The following is a 13,443-nucleotide window of genomic DNA, read 5'->3' as shown; positions in this document are numbered from 1 at the left end:
TGTGCAACAAAAAGTACTACTTTAAACCCCCCCCCCCCCCCCCCCCCCCCCCCCCCCCCCGACATTATAATTGAAAGCAGTTGTCCGCATCACAGTGAGCTCTCTGCGAGTTCAGGTTGGATGTGCAGTTTTTCACGTCCATCTTTGCTGATCTGATGGTAAAAGGTGGGCGTCAGTGGGCGGTACCGCTATTGGAGCCCGTCTCTCTCTTTTTTTTTTTTTTTTTTTTTTGCATTAGAGGGAGTGAAAGTTTAGAGCTGGAGCTGCAGCGGCAGAAGGAGAGAAACAGCTGACTTCAGGCTGGGATTTTACGCACGGAGCTGCTGGGTGGCTGCAGCTTCAGAAGGGACTATTTTCAGCGGAGGGAAGAAAAGTAAGTTTAGCCACAGTTTGTAGTCCCTTCAAGAATCTTACCAGCCATTATTATGGAGACATAAAATGTGGTGCGCGGCAATGGGGGGGGGGTTAGCTGCTGGTGCTTCACCGGGTCAGTTTTACTGCTTTAACTTTTAAAACAATCTTGGCTTGAAAACTGAAAACTGACTGATTTAAGAATTCTGAGGTCACAAAGTGACACGTCTAATGTGATGTGTCACTGCGTGCATCACATTAGCGCTTTCAGTGATTAAAGTTGTCACCACAGCCTCTAGAAACTTTTTAAAATCGTTTAACGGTATTTTATTTGCAAAACAATTGTTAAATACCAATCAGATTAAGTTATTATGAACATGTATCCAAAATTGCGTTGAACAAATATGTGTAACATTTTACTTTGAAGAAAAATACAGGGTTAAACAAAAAATAACTGCGGGGTTTCAGTGTCTACTTGCAGGGGTGCGCTCCTCAGAGGTCTCGCAAAGAGCATGAGAAGACTGGCTGACATTCTTATAAACTGACATTTTGACCTTTACAGCCAATGCACAGATCCCCTCTACTCATTCACCTACCAGCAGAAGAATATTAAAAAACAAACAAAAAAAAATTATTATGTGTAAGCATGACTTGATTTCATTGCTCCAGAAATGTCAGTGTCTCTGAAGCAAAAGGCAGCAGAGGTTTCAGGTAGCAGGGTGTCCACTTCAGTCAAGTTGACCTTTTGTTTCAGTAAAGGAGAGTCAGAAACACCCTGATCTATTGCTCCCTTTGATTAGAAGATGCTAAGTGCCACTTTACCGTGTCCGTAACATGCTGACCACGTTATTCTGATGACAGCATAGATGTTTAGACTCACACATTGTAAGCGGACGCCAAGTTTGTGGGCTCCCTTCCATTTGTTCATTTGTAATGTGTGTTGATTCCAGCTTGTGTAACTGCTGCCACGTTACAGTGAGGAGAGTATAAGGTCTGCACAGCTGATAGATCATATGTTTCCTAACAGATGTTTTCCCACAAAAGTGCAAGATTTTCTTCTAATGTGTGATCAAAAGAAACATTTTACTTAAATCAATTTTTTATCTTTTTTTAAATTAATTTTTGTAACATTTTAATGCTGATATCATTATGATTTAGACAGCAGCCAGTCTTAATGTTTCCATCTGCTGTTTTAAAAAACTTTAAGGGAATCTGTTAAAAAGCCTCTGTTGCCAGAAACCAACAAACAAACAAAACTTTAAAATATTTGGGCATAAACAGCACTATGTCAAACAGGTCTGTAATTCAGCTGTGCTACATGTTTCATGCTTGATGCATCATACAGCGAAGATAACACAAAAAATGCAAATGTTTACTTTAAAGCTGCATTAAATGTGTTTTTTGGCCACATTGGGGCTGTGAAAGATCAAAATATTGACGTTTCCTGAAGTCATAAAGTGCACAAGTGCACTTTTTTCCCCTCCATTTTTTACACTATTAACAGACATGAACCAAGATTAGCTTGTATTTTGAGATAAGTCCATTATTCACAAAACTTTTAGCTTTGTTTTTGGTGTCCACCCCCACATGAAGTTAGTATTTTACTTACAAGGTAAAGGCTCCATCTGCTAGTTGCTTATCTGCCTGATGGGATCTCTGAGACTCTATCCAAAAAGAAGCTGTGATGGGCTGAATTTTAGTCCCTAATAAGGGTCTATCTCTAAATCCTAGAATTTCTATGATGCAATGCAGAGATGCTTCACAAAACTGTTCTACCATGCACAGTTTGAGGCTACTCTGTGGACATCCTTAGAGTTTCTCAGACTTTAATAACTACAAATATCACTGTAAAGAATTGTCTGGTACAACCACAAAGAAATTTTAATGGTCAGTCCTCTCTTTTTGGTTTTCCATTAGTTCCAACCAAGATGTGGGTCATCCAGGACCTATACGCTTGCACTGTCATCCTGTTAATGCTATTAAAGCTGTCAGTTGCACAGTATGAGCATCTCGGCTACCCACCGGGTTACCCATATCCAGAACAGGAAGAGTACACAGCCCCACAGCTGACTCCAGACACGCCCAGGATTCAGCTCCGACTGGCAGGGCAAAAGAGGAAACACAACGAGGGCCGTGTGGAGGTTTTCTACAACAACGAGTGGGGCACCGTCTGCGATGATGACTTCAACATCCATGCTGCCCAGGTGGTGTGCAGGGAGCTGGGCTACGTGGAAGCTGTCTCATGGTCGCCATCTTCGAAATATGGGAAAGGAGAAGGTATTGATTTTTCTTCTCATCACCCTGGACACATATTTAATACATATTTTTACACACTCACCCATTCACATGAATGGGTGAGTGCTGAACATGTTATTGCTGAACATGTTATTGATATAACCCCTGGGCATTATGTATCAAGTTAAAAAAAAAAAGAGCTGCAATAGAAGGGGGAAAAAAATTCCCATGGAAGTATTGATTAATATCTATTTTGTCCCATCAGGACCCATCTGGTTTGACAATCTCCACTGCACTGGCAAAGAGAAGACTTTAGCACAGTGTCCGTCCAATGGGATCGGCGTGTCAGACTGCAAACACAGTGAAGACGTAGGCGTGTTGTGCAGCGACAAGAGGATTCCTGGATTTAAATTTTTCAACGCACTGCCCAACCACGTGGAGGTAAACTTACAAGGCCCAAAAGCTCTGTCCAACTTTGTTTTTCATTGCATCTATTCTCAGTGGCTTCTCAAAAGCTGTTTGTTCTGTTGTGATCTGCTGTGTTTGTCGTTATGATGCACAAACACAACTTAAGCCTGAGAAGTCTTGTCAAGTAACATGCTGATATCTGTTTAACTCACAGGTAGGCGACTTTGAGTAGTAATGAGATGTAGAGATAACGACAAATGACCAAAAAAAAAAATTCCATATCACTTATAAGCTGAGAGACTGGTGAATCTTTAACAAGTGAAGAAAGGAGGCTGAGATGGGGACTTTAGCTGGCATGTTAAGGTACAAAAACACTGGATCCAACAGTCATCAAACTGCAGCATCTAAACTTTTTTTTTTTTTTTTTGGTGTATGGTAAATGTCAAAACACAGTATAAGTTCTCTATCCTTTAAAAAATTGAAGAGGCCAACCTCAAGCTTTCTTTCAGGCTTGATTAAGCTCCTCCAGAATAGAATAGCATCAGGAGTATAACATATACAGCTTTAGTACTTCAAATTCACCTCTAAATGACAAATATTTCTAGGTTTTGGATGGAAATGCTCAGTGCACTAAAAGCCAACAACTCACCGTCGCTATCTGTCCTAATAATAGTCCTTTTAAAATAGCCTGCAGTGAAAGTGTGTCAGGGAAAGTCAGGAAGTTACACTGGTATTTGTTAGGTGTCGAACTTAAAACTGTCATAGCTGTTTGACTGGAACCTTTAAAGGCTAAGCTGAGCATCGCTTTTTGGCCTGCTAATAGGCTCAGAGTTAATTGCCACAAGCAGGATGTTATCTTTCTGCTCACTGTGCAGGCCTCAAGAACCTGCATTCCAATGTTATGAGCAAACTCCAGACCAGAGCTAGCGCTCTGCTTCTGTCTTACTGAGCTGCTCAGTAGAGTTTTTCTTCTTTCTTTCCATAAGCAAATGGAAGGATTTAGGGTTATTTATTTTAAAAAGTATGAACTTTTCATATATGCTCCTTCTGACTGCAGATTTTGTTAAAGTGACTATGACTGCTGTTGTATCAAACATAAAATAATAAGGGTTCTCTCATCGTGGTGAACCCATGCATGAGTTAGCTAAGTCATTAGCTGTCCAATAATAATTAGTCCTGTTTGTAGCAGGAAACTGTTAGCAAATAGGTCATCAAACAGCAGACAGGATTGTGAGTGACTGCTACAGACCAAAAACAAGGCAAAAGAGGGCTTAAATTAATTGGGTGGATCAGCGTGCAACTTTGAAAGAATACTCTTTAACCAGTGGTGATTCTAGAGTCTGTTGTGGCCATGTGCAAAAATTTACAGGGGGCCCCTTCAACAAGGTTTCATTGACATTATCTTATAAATTTTGTACAGAGAATGTTTTTTGATAGAGAAGGGGACTATAATCTATCGGGGAAGTTAAACTTTAAGACTCTTAAGGCACGAACAACAGTTAAAACCTTTTTGTATTTCCATTTGTGGAGGCAAATTGTGGAACAGGTTTCCAGTGGGCCTGCAGCAATGTTTAAGAATTACTCAGTTCAAAAAATATTTTCGAAACATGCTTTTGGAATGATATGAAATTGATAACTGATGAATATTTTTCTAGTAAGATGACTTAGTATACAGTACCAGTGTCCAAACCCTTAACTGGTACTGTATATGGTTATGGCAATCATATTTATACATAGATTTTTATTTTTTTGCTCTTTCCCATTTTTTTTTTTTTTTTTTTTTGTGGGGTGAATGTATACATTGGGATTTGGTAGTTCTTGAGAGTCACATTATCTACAGTAACTGCGCAATGCTAACATGTCAATATGCAACAATATCACAACAATGCCACAAAGAATTAACGCAGTTCTGAAGACAAAAAGGGGTCTGATCCAGTACTAGCAAGGTGTACCTAATAATAAAAAGTCAGGTGAGTGTAATTAAACACAAATGCCGGAATGGACTTGGTGAGTCTGTTACCATAATTCCACAAAAGCACACAAAAAGAACAATTATACAATTATTTTTGACAAGCCAAAAAACCCAGCCTATGACCAGCTTTTGTCAGGCCTGTGGCGCTTTTTCAAATTCTTCATTCCGTATTTAGTGGTGACACAAACAAAATTCTGTTGCGGATACAAATTTTGGTGAGTTACCTACGGGTGATGTACGTTGAAAGTGACACATGAAAGAAATGGAAACGGAGAACGTAACATCGCATTCATAGGGGCTGATATGTGGTCGGGCTCCCCAGGATCTGGAAACACACTTTGACGTGTCAAACTGCATTATTGGAGCGGATACATCTAAATGACTGCCTTAAGTTTACAAAGATTAAATGTCCAGATTGTGATTGTTCAGAGAGCCCAGCTGCAAAGCTTTAGATGTCTGGACTCAGGTTAAAAAAAAAAAAAAATTAGACTCAGCTTTTCCACTCACTAAAAGGAAACACATGGGTTTCAGCATGTAAAACACAGCCAGCTGGGAGCCCCACTCTGCCACACAGCCAGACCCCGGCCTTATCATCTGGTGACTCACCCATGCAGCGACATTCTGGTGTGGAATGGCAGGTATGACGACATGTCACTGGGGATTTTTGTGGTGTTGGATGATTAGTAGGAAAAAGAAGCACAGCTGCCTTTTCACATGATGGTAAGTTACAATGGCTCTACCAAGCAGCCACAAAGAAAATACCAACAGAGTGAGCTTAGGCAGTGGTGTTCTGTCAGGGCAAGCAAGGCAAGCAGTGCTTACCCAGTGAAATCTAAAAGTAGACATCAATTAAATCATAGCCGAGTAAAGCACGGCATTCTGTCATAAAGCTTCTCTCGTGCTTGCTTACATCTGTCCTTTACGTCACTGCCATCTTGTGATGGCAGTTGGTTATTGTCTCTGGAAGCAGAATTAACGCAGCTTGACAACCGAGCCACTGAACTCTGCATGGGGTAGGCATTCTCACGGGTGTGTCCGTGTCCTGTTAACAATAGTTGGAGCTTGTCAAGCTCAGCAGCTTGCCGCAAGTTGTTTATGCACAACCAGTCAAAAGTTTGGACATACTTACTCATTCATATGAATGGGTGCGTGTTTACAAATTTTGTATTTCTTTTTAATTTTTTGGCCACAGTGGCTTTTATTAAGAGTGGAGAGTGACAGGAAATTGGGAGGAGAGATATGGGGGAAGGCACTCGGGAAATGGCGACAGGTCGGGATTAATAGAAAATCATTAGATAACTATAGTAGTAATAACATTTTACAATTCTTCAGCCAGGATGGAGTGCAGCAAGAGGTTGTCAGAGCGGTATATTTTAATCTGGTCCAATTTGTCTTGATAAAGACTAATTGAAGCTTTATTTTATTTTATTTTATTTTATTTTATTTTATTTTATTTTTTGGAAGGGATGGGAGGGGTATATTCTCAGCTTGCCTTTCTGTAAGGGTCACTGCATGCCACTGAGCTAAGGTGGAGGTGAAACTTGAACCCCTGCTCAGATTTGTGTGTGCTTTTTGTCTTCTCACAAAAAAAAGTGTTGCTTTCATCATCTCATTCCACAAATTTATTCTCTCCAAGGTTTGCATGGATTACAGCAAGTATTTAGTATTGTGTTCCAGTCAGCTGGACAGTAAACAACACAGACGGACAGCCAGTGTTCAGTCTGCATCTCTGGAAATATTTACCACGGCATCGCTGTAGTGTTTGTTTACGTGTATTCCTGTCTGGCTTAGAGGAAGCCTGCTGCACTTCAGTTTATGCAGATGTGGCTGCAGAGGCTTTTTGAGGCCTGACCTGCACATGCATTTCATTCCATTTCAAACCAATTTCAACATTAAGGAGTTCCAGGGTTTGTGAAATGTGATTCTTGGCGCTGACTGCTGAAGGCTGCCTCATTTATTCAAATTGGAAGAACAGTGATGCAGTCAGATTTCTCAGCCTCGTTTATTCATGTCAACACCCAGAGAGGGACGAAAAACAGCAGGTAAAAAAAAAAAAAAAAAAGAAAAACTGAGGAGCAGCCAAAGAAATGGGAATTTTCTAAGTTGTTTGATTTTATGGAAGGAATGGCGCTGACTGCTGTGATGTGAAAACTGGCTGCACAAAGGAGTAGTAGGCACTCAGAAATGGAATTAGGACAGAGTACTGTAATTTTAGTTATTTCTGGTGCAAATTATAAATCATTGCAAGCTTTTGAAAGAGGAGTGAAAACAGGTTGTAATGTTGATTTTGAAGTTAGCTTGATGATAGAACACACAGATGAGCACTGCTCCTCATTAAAATGTTAATATCTTCATCTATTTCACTGTCATATCAATATTTGTAAGCTGCAGCTGGTGCTTGATGCAGTTTTGTTTCACCCTGCAGACGTGTGGAAAAAGTTTTCATAGGACTCTCAACAGTCCTGTGAAAAACTAAGTGCCCCCTTATTTCTTCCATAAGAATTGAGAGGGTAAGTAGCAACCAGATGCTGATAATCAACTATGTTTGATTAACTGTGAGCAGTAACTGTGAGCACCTTTATAAAAGAAGCAGTTTTATCAGTGTGCTGGTCTGGAGCATTCAGGTATGTGTTAACTGTCCTTTGGACAGACGAGAGGAAAGTGTAGATGTTTGGCCATAATGCACAGCAAAATAAATATCATATCAGCACAAACACTTCATACCAACTGTCAAGCACAGTGGTGGCTTGTTTTACAGCTACAGCTTCTGACTAGCTGGCATGAATCATGAACTCCTCTGTATACCAAAGGATTCTAGACTCAAATATGAAGCCATCTGTCCAACAGCTAAATCTGGCCAAAATTGTGTCATACAATAGGACAATGATCCCAAGAACAGCAGCAAATCTACAGCAGAATGGTTGAAAAAGCAAAGGATCAAGGTGCTGCAATTGCCACTCAGGCTATAGTCTAAATTTCTCCCTCATTTGGATTTTGTACCTTTGGATATCCATACTGATATTGACTGGGTAATAGAAAAAATGCCTTTATTGTCATTATAGAGGATGTACAATAAAGGCATTTTATTGACTGACAGTGAGTCCAAGAATTTCATCCTGACACCTAATGGTAGTCAGGGTGCTATTGCCTAGCCTGGAGAGGTCTATGTGTCCCTCCATGGCACTCTTTCACATCTGTCATGTATGCTCAGAGTGAACCTGCTCTTATCTGTGAAAAACACAGAGAACCAGTAGTCGACCTGCCGATTCTGGTATTCTATGGCAAATGCCAATCGGGCTCCACAGTGCCAAGCGGTGAGCACAGGGCCCACTAGAGGGCATCGGGCCCTCAGGCGACCCTCATGAACTCTGAAGATGATCATCTCTGAAGATGATCATCTGAAGATGATTGACGTTCAGAGACGTTCACCCTAGTGGCCTGCTGGAGGTCATTTTGTAGGGCTCTGCATAAAGGCACAGATACTGGTCCTGCTGAGGGACCTTCAACCCTCCTGTCCGGCTGTCATAACTCCTTTCTCCTGGAATCTACTCCATGCTCTTGAGACTGTGCTGGGAGACAGAGCAAACCTTCTGGCACTGGCATGTATTGATGTGCCATCCTGGAGGAGTTTGACTGCCTGTGCAACCTCTGTAGTGACACTGACCCTAGCCAAATGCAAAACTAGTGAAAAATAATCAGAAGAAATGAGGAGGGAAATAAATAGTGGCCTCCATCTGTAAAACCAATCCTGTTTTGGGAATTGTCTCATTGTTGCCCCTTTAATGTTCCTGTTGTTAATCTCATTAACACTAAAACCGATTAACAACCCCCTCTGCTATTTAACTGACCAGATCTATATCCCAGAAGTGTAATTGACTTGACGCTTATACTCTGATTAAATAGCATTTTCCACGAATCTGCTAGGATCTGCTTGGGTCTGAGTTAGGGTTTAATATTTTTCCCGAAAATGACATGAATCAAATCCCGGGAAATGGCTCGTCATTTCCCGGGAATCCCGGGAAAAAAGTTTATTTATTTATTTATTTTAATTAGGCCTTCTGTAGCCTGTGTCGGCCTTAACCTATTGTGATATTGTAGAGGTAGCTTTCCAGCTATGTCCTGTTATGCCCAGTAGGGGGCAACGTTGGCTTGATTAACGCAATAAAACCTACATCTGGACATTCGAGTGCTCGAGCTATGCGGTGTTGTATCGTTCCTCAACACTCCCTTAACAAATATAATTAGAATATTCCTCCATTGTACATGGAATTATAACAAGCTATTTTACAACTGCTGGTGCAAAACAATACGGTTCATCTCCACAGCATTGATAAAGGCTCAGCCACGCTGTCGTGGCGACATCTGTTGCGCTATATCTCCACCAGTGGAACGCGGTAATAGTCATTGAAAAGTTAACTACGGTACTGCACTATAATATAACATAACACAGGGCCTTGAATAATGCACTACGACTTGGTCATTGCCATTCTGGCAACAGCAAATTTATAACACCGTGTCTGAGGGTTAAAGTAGGTTCGCTGTGAATCGTCTTTTGAAAAACTGGCCGATCCTTATAGCCTAAAAAATATACATTTTACTCAACTCCATTTTAAAATCGAAATATGTTAAAGCAATCTATTTCATGATAATTTCTTCACACATTAGGCCCGTATCCTAATTCATGATTGTTAGTAAGCGGCTGCAAACGAGGAAAAGAAACACTCGAAGTTAAACAGATATTTCTTTATTGTTCAGGGCAGGCATATTTTATAGGCTATATAATGCAATATAACAATATATAATAATATAAAATTATATAATACAAAATACCTTAGGCTAAACACATTGCCTACGATTTCAACAAATTAAAGAGGAAAAAAGCACAACTGTGTAATACCTCTATTAAAACGCTTGAGATGAAGGCTGAAGCCTTAAACGGAGGCTGAACGTGCCTGAAATGAAGAGTAATGCTTTTCGCATTAAACAAACCCTTCTCTCAATATTTCCTTAAATTTAACATTCTGAAGCTTTCTTTTCTTTCTGAAAGTCAAATCAACGCGCGCGACTTTTTTCCCGGTTTCCCGTCTAACGTTTCCCGGGAAACGGGAAATGGTTCTGATCGCATTTCCCGGGAATCCCGGATCCCGGGATTAAACCCTAGTCTGAGTGACATAAATTGGGCTACGTTTGGTGAAATTGTTCTTGTAGGAATCACCACAAGCAATGGGAGCGTACTATCATTACTATAGGTAACTTAGCTTTTTTTCTGATCTGCTGTTTGTGACTAGAGATATAAATGAAAAAAGCAGAATTTGTCCATAATTTAGATTTTTTTTTTCACTAGTGCACAACAAATCTGTTATTAATGAAGAACTCTGAGTGCAGTGCAGCACAACATATAGTGGAGCTCTCTGTGAAAACTGGGATGGAAACAGATCTTGTTGATAAGATGCCTACGGCAAACGCTGCCTTCCTCAGTTCATCTCTCTTGTTCTGACATATCTTCTCCGGGCATCATGCTAGAACAAGCAGGGATGAAATCAGAATTTGGAGATTAATACAGCCCAAGCCTTTTTCTGTATTTGCATTTTTATCTTCATTTCTTTTCTTTCTTTACTCCAGTTTTAGCCCTCTCACTCTCTTTCTCTGCTGCTCTCCTTCTACTAAGAAGATTACAAGCAGCCATGAAATCACCACAAGCAGAGCTCACAGCTTCCATTTTCCTCTGTTTAGTCATTTTTTCCCCCTCTGAGGCCTTGAGGTCAAATCTCCCACTTTCCTCCCCGTAAACCTCCATCCATGTCGTGGTTCGGCGCCATAAATTGCTTCCTTGTTACCCCTTCGGCATGTTTGTACTATGGATTAATTTGAGGCTGCCCTTTGTGTCACAGCCTCAAAATGATTTGAACTGTTTCAATATTTTGCTCACACAGCTGGTAGATGTTTCTGCAGTGACGTAAAGGTTTTCGCCCTGAGGCATCACATTCTCACAGAGCATCTCAGGAGGATGTTTAGCCTCTGTAGAGTTGAAAATTAATCGCTGTCTCTGAGATCAGTGTAAATACAGGCTCTCGCTTGCTGCAGAGTTTGCTTTCACGAAGAAAACAAGCGATTTCATGTTTGAGGACATCGGATGGTACAAAGCCAATTTATCAAGCATTTATTTATGTCAAAGGGAGGCAATCGTTTGATTGCTCTGTCTGTTTTAAAGTTTTTCTCGTCATATGCAGAACACATTTGTCAAAGTTAATATGCTGCAGATTTAGTCTGCTTCTTTTCACACAACTCTTTTTCTTCATCCCTCTCACAATATGCGAAATGTGTCACATAAGAAAAATGGATTTGCTGTCAGACTTGAAAGCAGACTTTGTTACATTTTCAGATGTACGCATAATCTTATGAGTTTCCAGCTGTGTCACTTGAGCTTTGCAGTGGCTTTGTTGTGTCAGCCTTGTTCATAGCAGTTCAACAAAATGACACCCAGAGATGTTGGTGATTCTCTGCCTCTATTTTTATCTTTGGGTAATAAAGCTGGATGAGTTTAAACATAGTTATTTTTTTAGGTTTGTGTCAAGAATTCTGTTCTTGTCTAGAAATCGATGAAGGCTTGTGAACTGACCTTCTACAGTTGATGTATTGTCTCAAAGTTTGGGCTGTTTTCCAAAATCTATCACGGAAATGTGAAATTATGATGCAAAATTTTACATATTAACATAATTGTCTCATTATGAAGAACGAAGCAGCTGCAAGCTAGTTTATAAAAGCCTCAATACTATTCCTGTGACTTGTCATCCTGAGTCTCACATAAAGCGACACTTCACAACAATAGTTGCCTCATGGCATGTTATACTGTGAGGGAAAGACCCTAAAATATTAGAGAGAAAACCCCCAAAATCAGATGATCCTCTATGAGTAAGCGCTTTGTAGCAATGGGAAAGAAGAACTCTCCTTTAACAGGAAGAGGTCAGGCTCAGGGAGGGACAGGGGTGAGAAGAAAGAGAAGAGAGAGAAAAAAGGAAAGTATAGAGAGACAAGGACAAAATATAAAGTGTGGGGAAGATAAGACAAAAGTCCTTTATCTATGATGCACAAATACAGGTGTATGGATGAAGCTAGGTTTGCTAACATTGGTTGATATCATCACGCTGTCCTGTCATCACTGACTCTAAAAAAAAAATAGATGGTGAAAAGCTGATTCCACACACCACTGGCTGAAATCATGGTGATCTTTCTTTCATATTCAGCCTGTAGTGAGCATGTCAGCCATGTGGCTTTCTAGAGCTCTTAGCATTGGTAGATATAGTTAAAAATGTGTATGTAAATCTGGTCTGCAAAGGCTACTTGTCATAGCATTTATCAGAAATACTCTTAAATGCATGACAGAGCTGTAATGTTGAATGTCAACAGAAGACAGTAAAACAGCACAATTTATTCTAGTTGAACGCATGGCTTTAAGGGAGAAATGCAGTGGGAAAATAAGTATTTGATACACTGCCAATTTTGCAAGTTTTCCCACCTACAAAGAATGGAAAGGTCTTTAATTTTTATTGTAGGTACGCTTCAACTGTGAGAGACAGAATCTAGAAAAAATCCAGAAAATCACATTTTATGATTTTTAAATAATTAATTTGCATTTTATTGCATGAAATAAGTATTTGATCACCTACCAACCAGCAAGAATTCTGGCTCTCACAGACCTGTTAGTTTTTCTTTAAGAAGCCCTCATTCTGCAATAATTACCCATATTAATTGCACCTGTTTGAACTCATTACCTGTATAAAAGACACCTGTCCACACACTCTGTCAATCACACACCAACCTCTCCACCATGCCCAAGACCAAAGGGCTGTCTAAGGACACCAGGCAACAACTGTTGGTGCAATTATTAGAAAATGGAAGAAACACAAGATGACTGTCAGTCTTCCTCGGTCTGCAAGATCTCATCTCGTGGGGTGAGGATGATTCTGAGAAAGGTCAGGAATCAGCCCAGACCTGGTCAATGACTTGAAGAGAGCTGGGACAACAGTCTCAGAGATGACCATTAGTAACACACTACGCCATCATGGATTAAAATCCTGCAGGGCATGCAAGTTCCCCCTGCTCACACCGGCAAATGTCTAGGCATGTTTGAAGTTCACCAGTGACCATCTTGATGATCCAGAGGAGGCATGGGAGAAGGTCATGTGGTCAGATGAGACCAAAATAGCGCTTTTTGGTATCAACTCCACTTGTCGCGTTTGGAGGAAGAAGAAGGATGAGTACATCCCCAAGAACACTGTCCCAACTGTGAAGCATGGGGGTGGGAACATCATACTTTGGGGGTGCTTTTCTGCAAAGGGGACAGGACCACTGCACCATATTGAAGGGAGAATGGATGGTGTCATGTATCGCAAGATTTTGGCCAACAACCTCCTTCCCTCAGTAAGAGCAGTGAAGATGGGTCGTGGCTAGGTCTTCCAGCATAATGACCTGAAACA

At 40.6% G+C, this 13,443-nt stretch overlaps 1 protein-coding gene across 2 annotated transcripts in view; it reads left to right on the top strand.

The window, feature by feature from the left end:
• The first annotated feature begins 245 nt into the window (after positions 1–245).
• Positions 246–13,443, top strand: part of LOC115786310 (lysyl oxidase homolog 2B-like) — a 47,817-nt gene continuing 34,619 nt past the window's right edge. The window contains exons 1-3 of one of the 2 annotated variants that reach the window (XM_030738414.1): positions 246–373; positions 2,269–2,628; positions 2,852–3,027. In XM_030738414.1, the coding sequence (XP_030594274.1) occupies positions 2,280–2,628; positions 2,852–3,027 (525 nt within the window). In that variant the 5' untranslated portion in view covers positions 246–373; positions 2,269–2,279. Of the gene's footprint in view, positions 374–2,268; positions 2,629–2,851; positions 3,028–13,443 lie in introns of those variants that run through there. The other variant, XM_030738413.1, reaches the window with a different exon arrangement.

Source organism: Archocentrus centrarchus, chromosome 9 (assembly GCF_007364275.1).
Source record: "Archocentrus centrarchus isolate MPI-CPG fArcCen1 chromosome 9, fArcCen1, whole genome shotgun sequence".
NCBI lineage: Eukaryota > Metazoa > Chordata > Actinopteri > Cichliformes > Cichlidae > Archocentrus > Archocentrus centrarchus.
The sequence above is the reverse complement of the archived record's forward strand: the minus strand, read 5'-3'. Positions and strand labels throughout refer to the sequence as shown.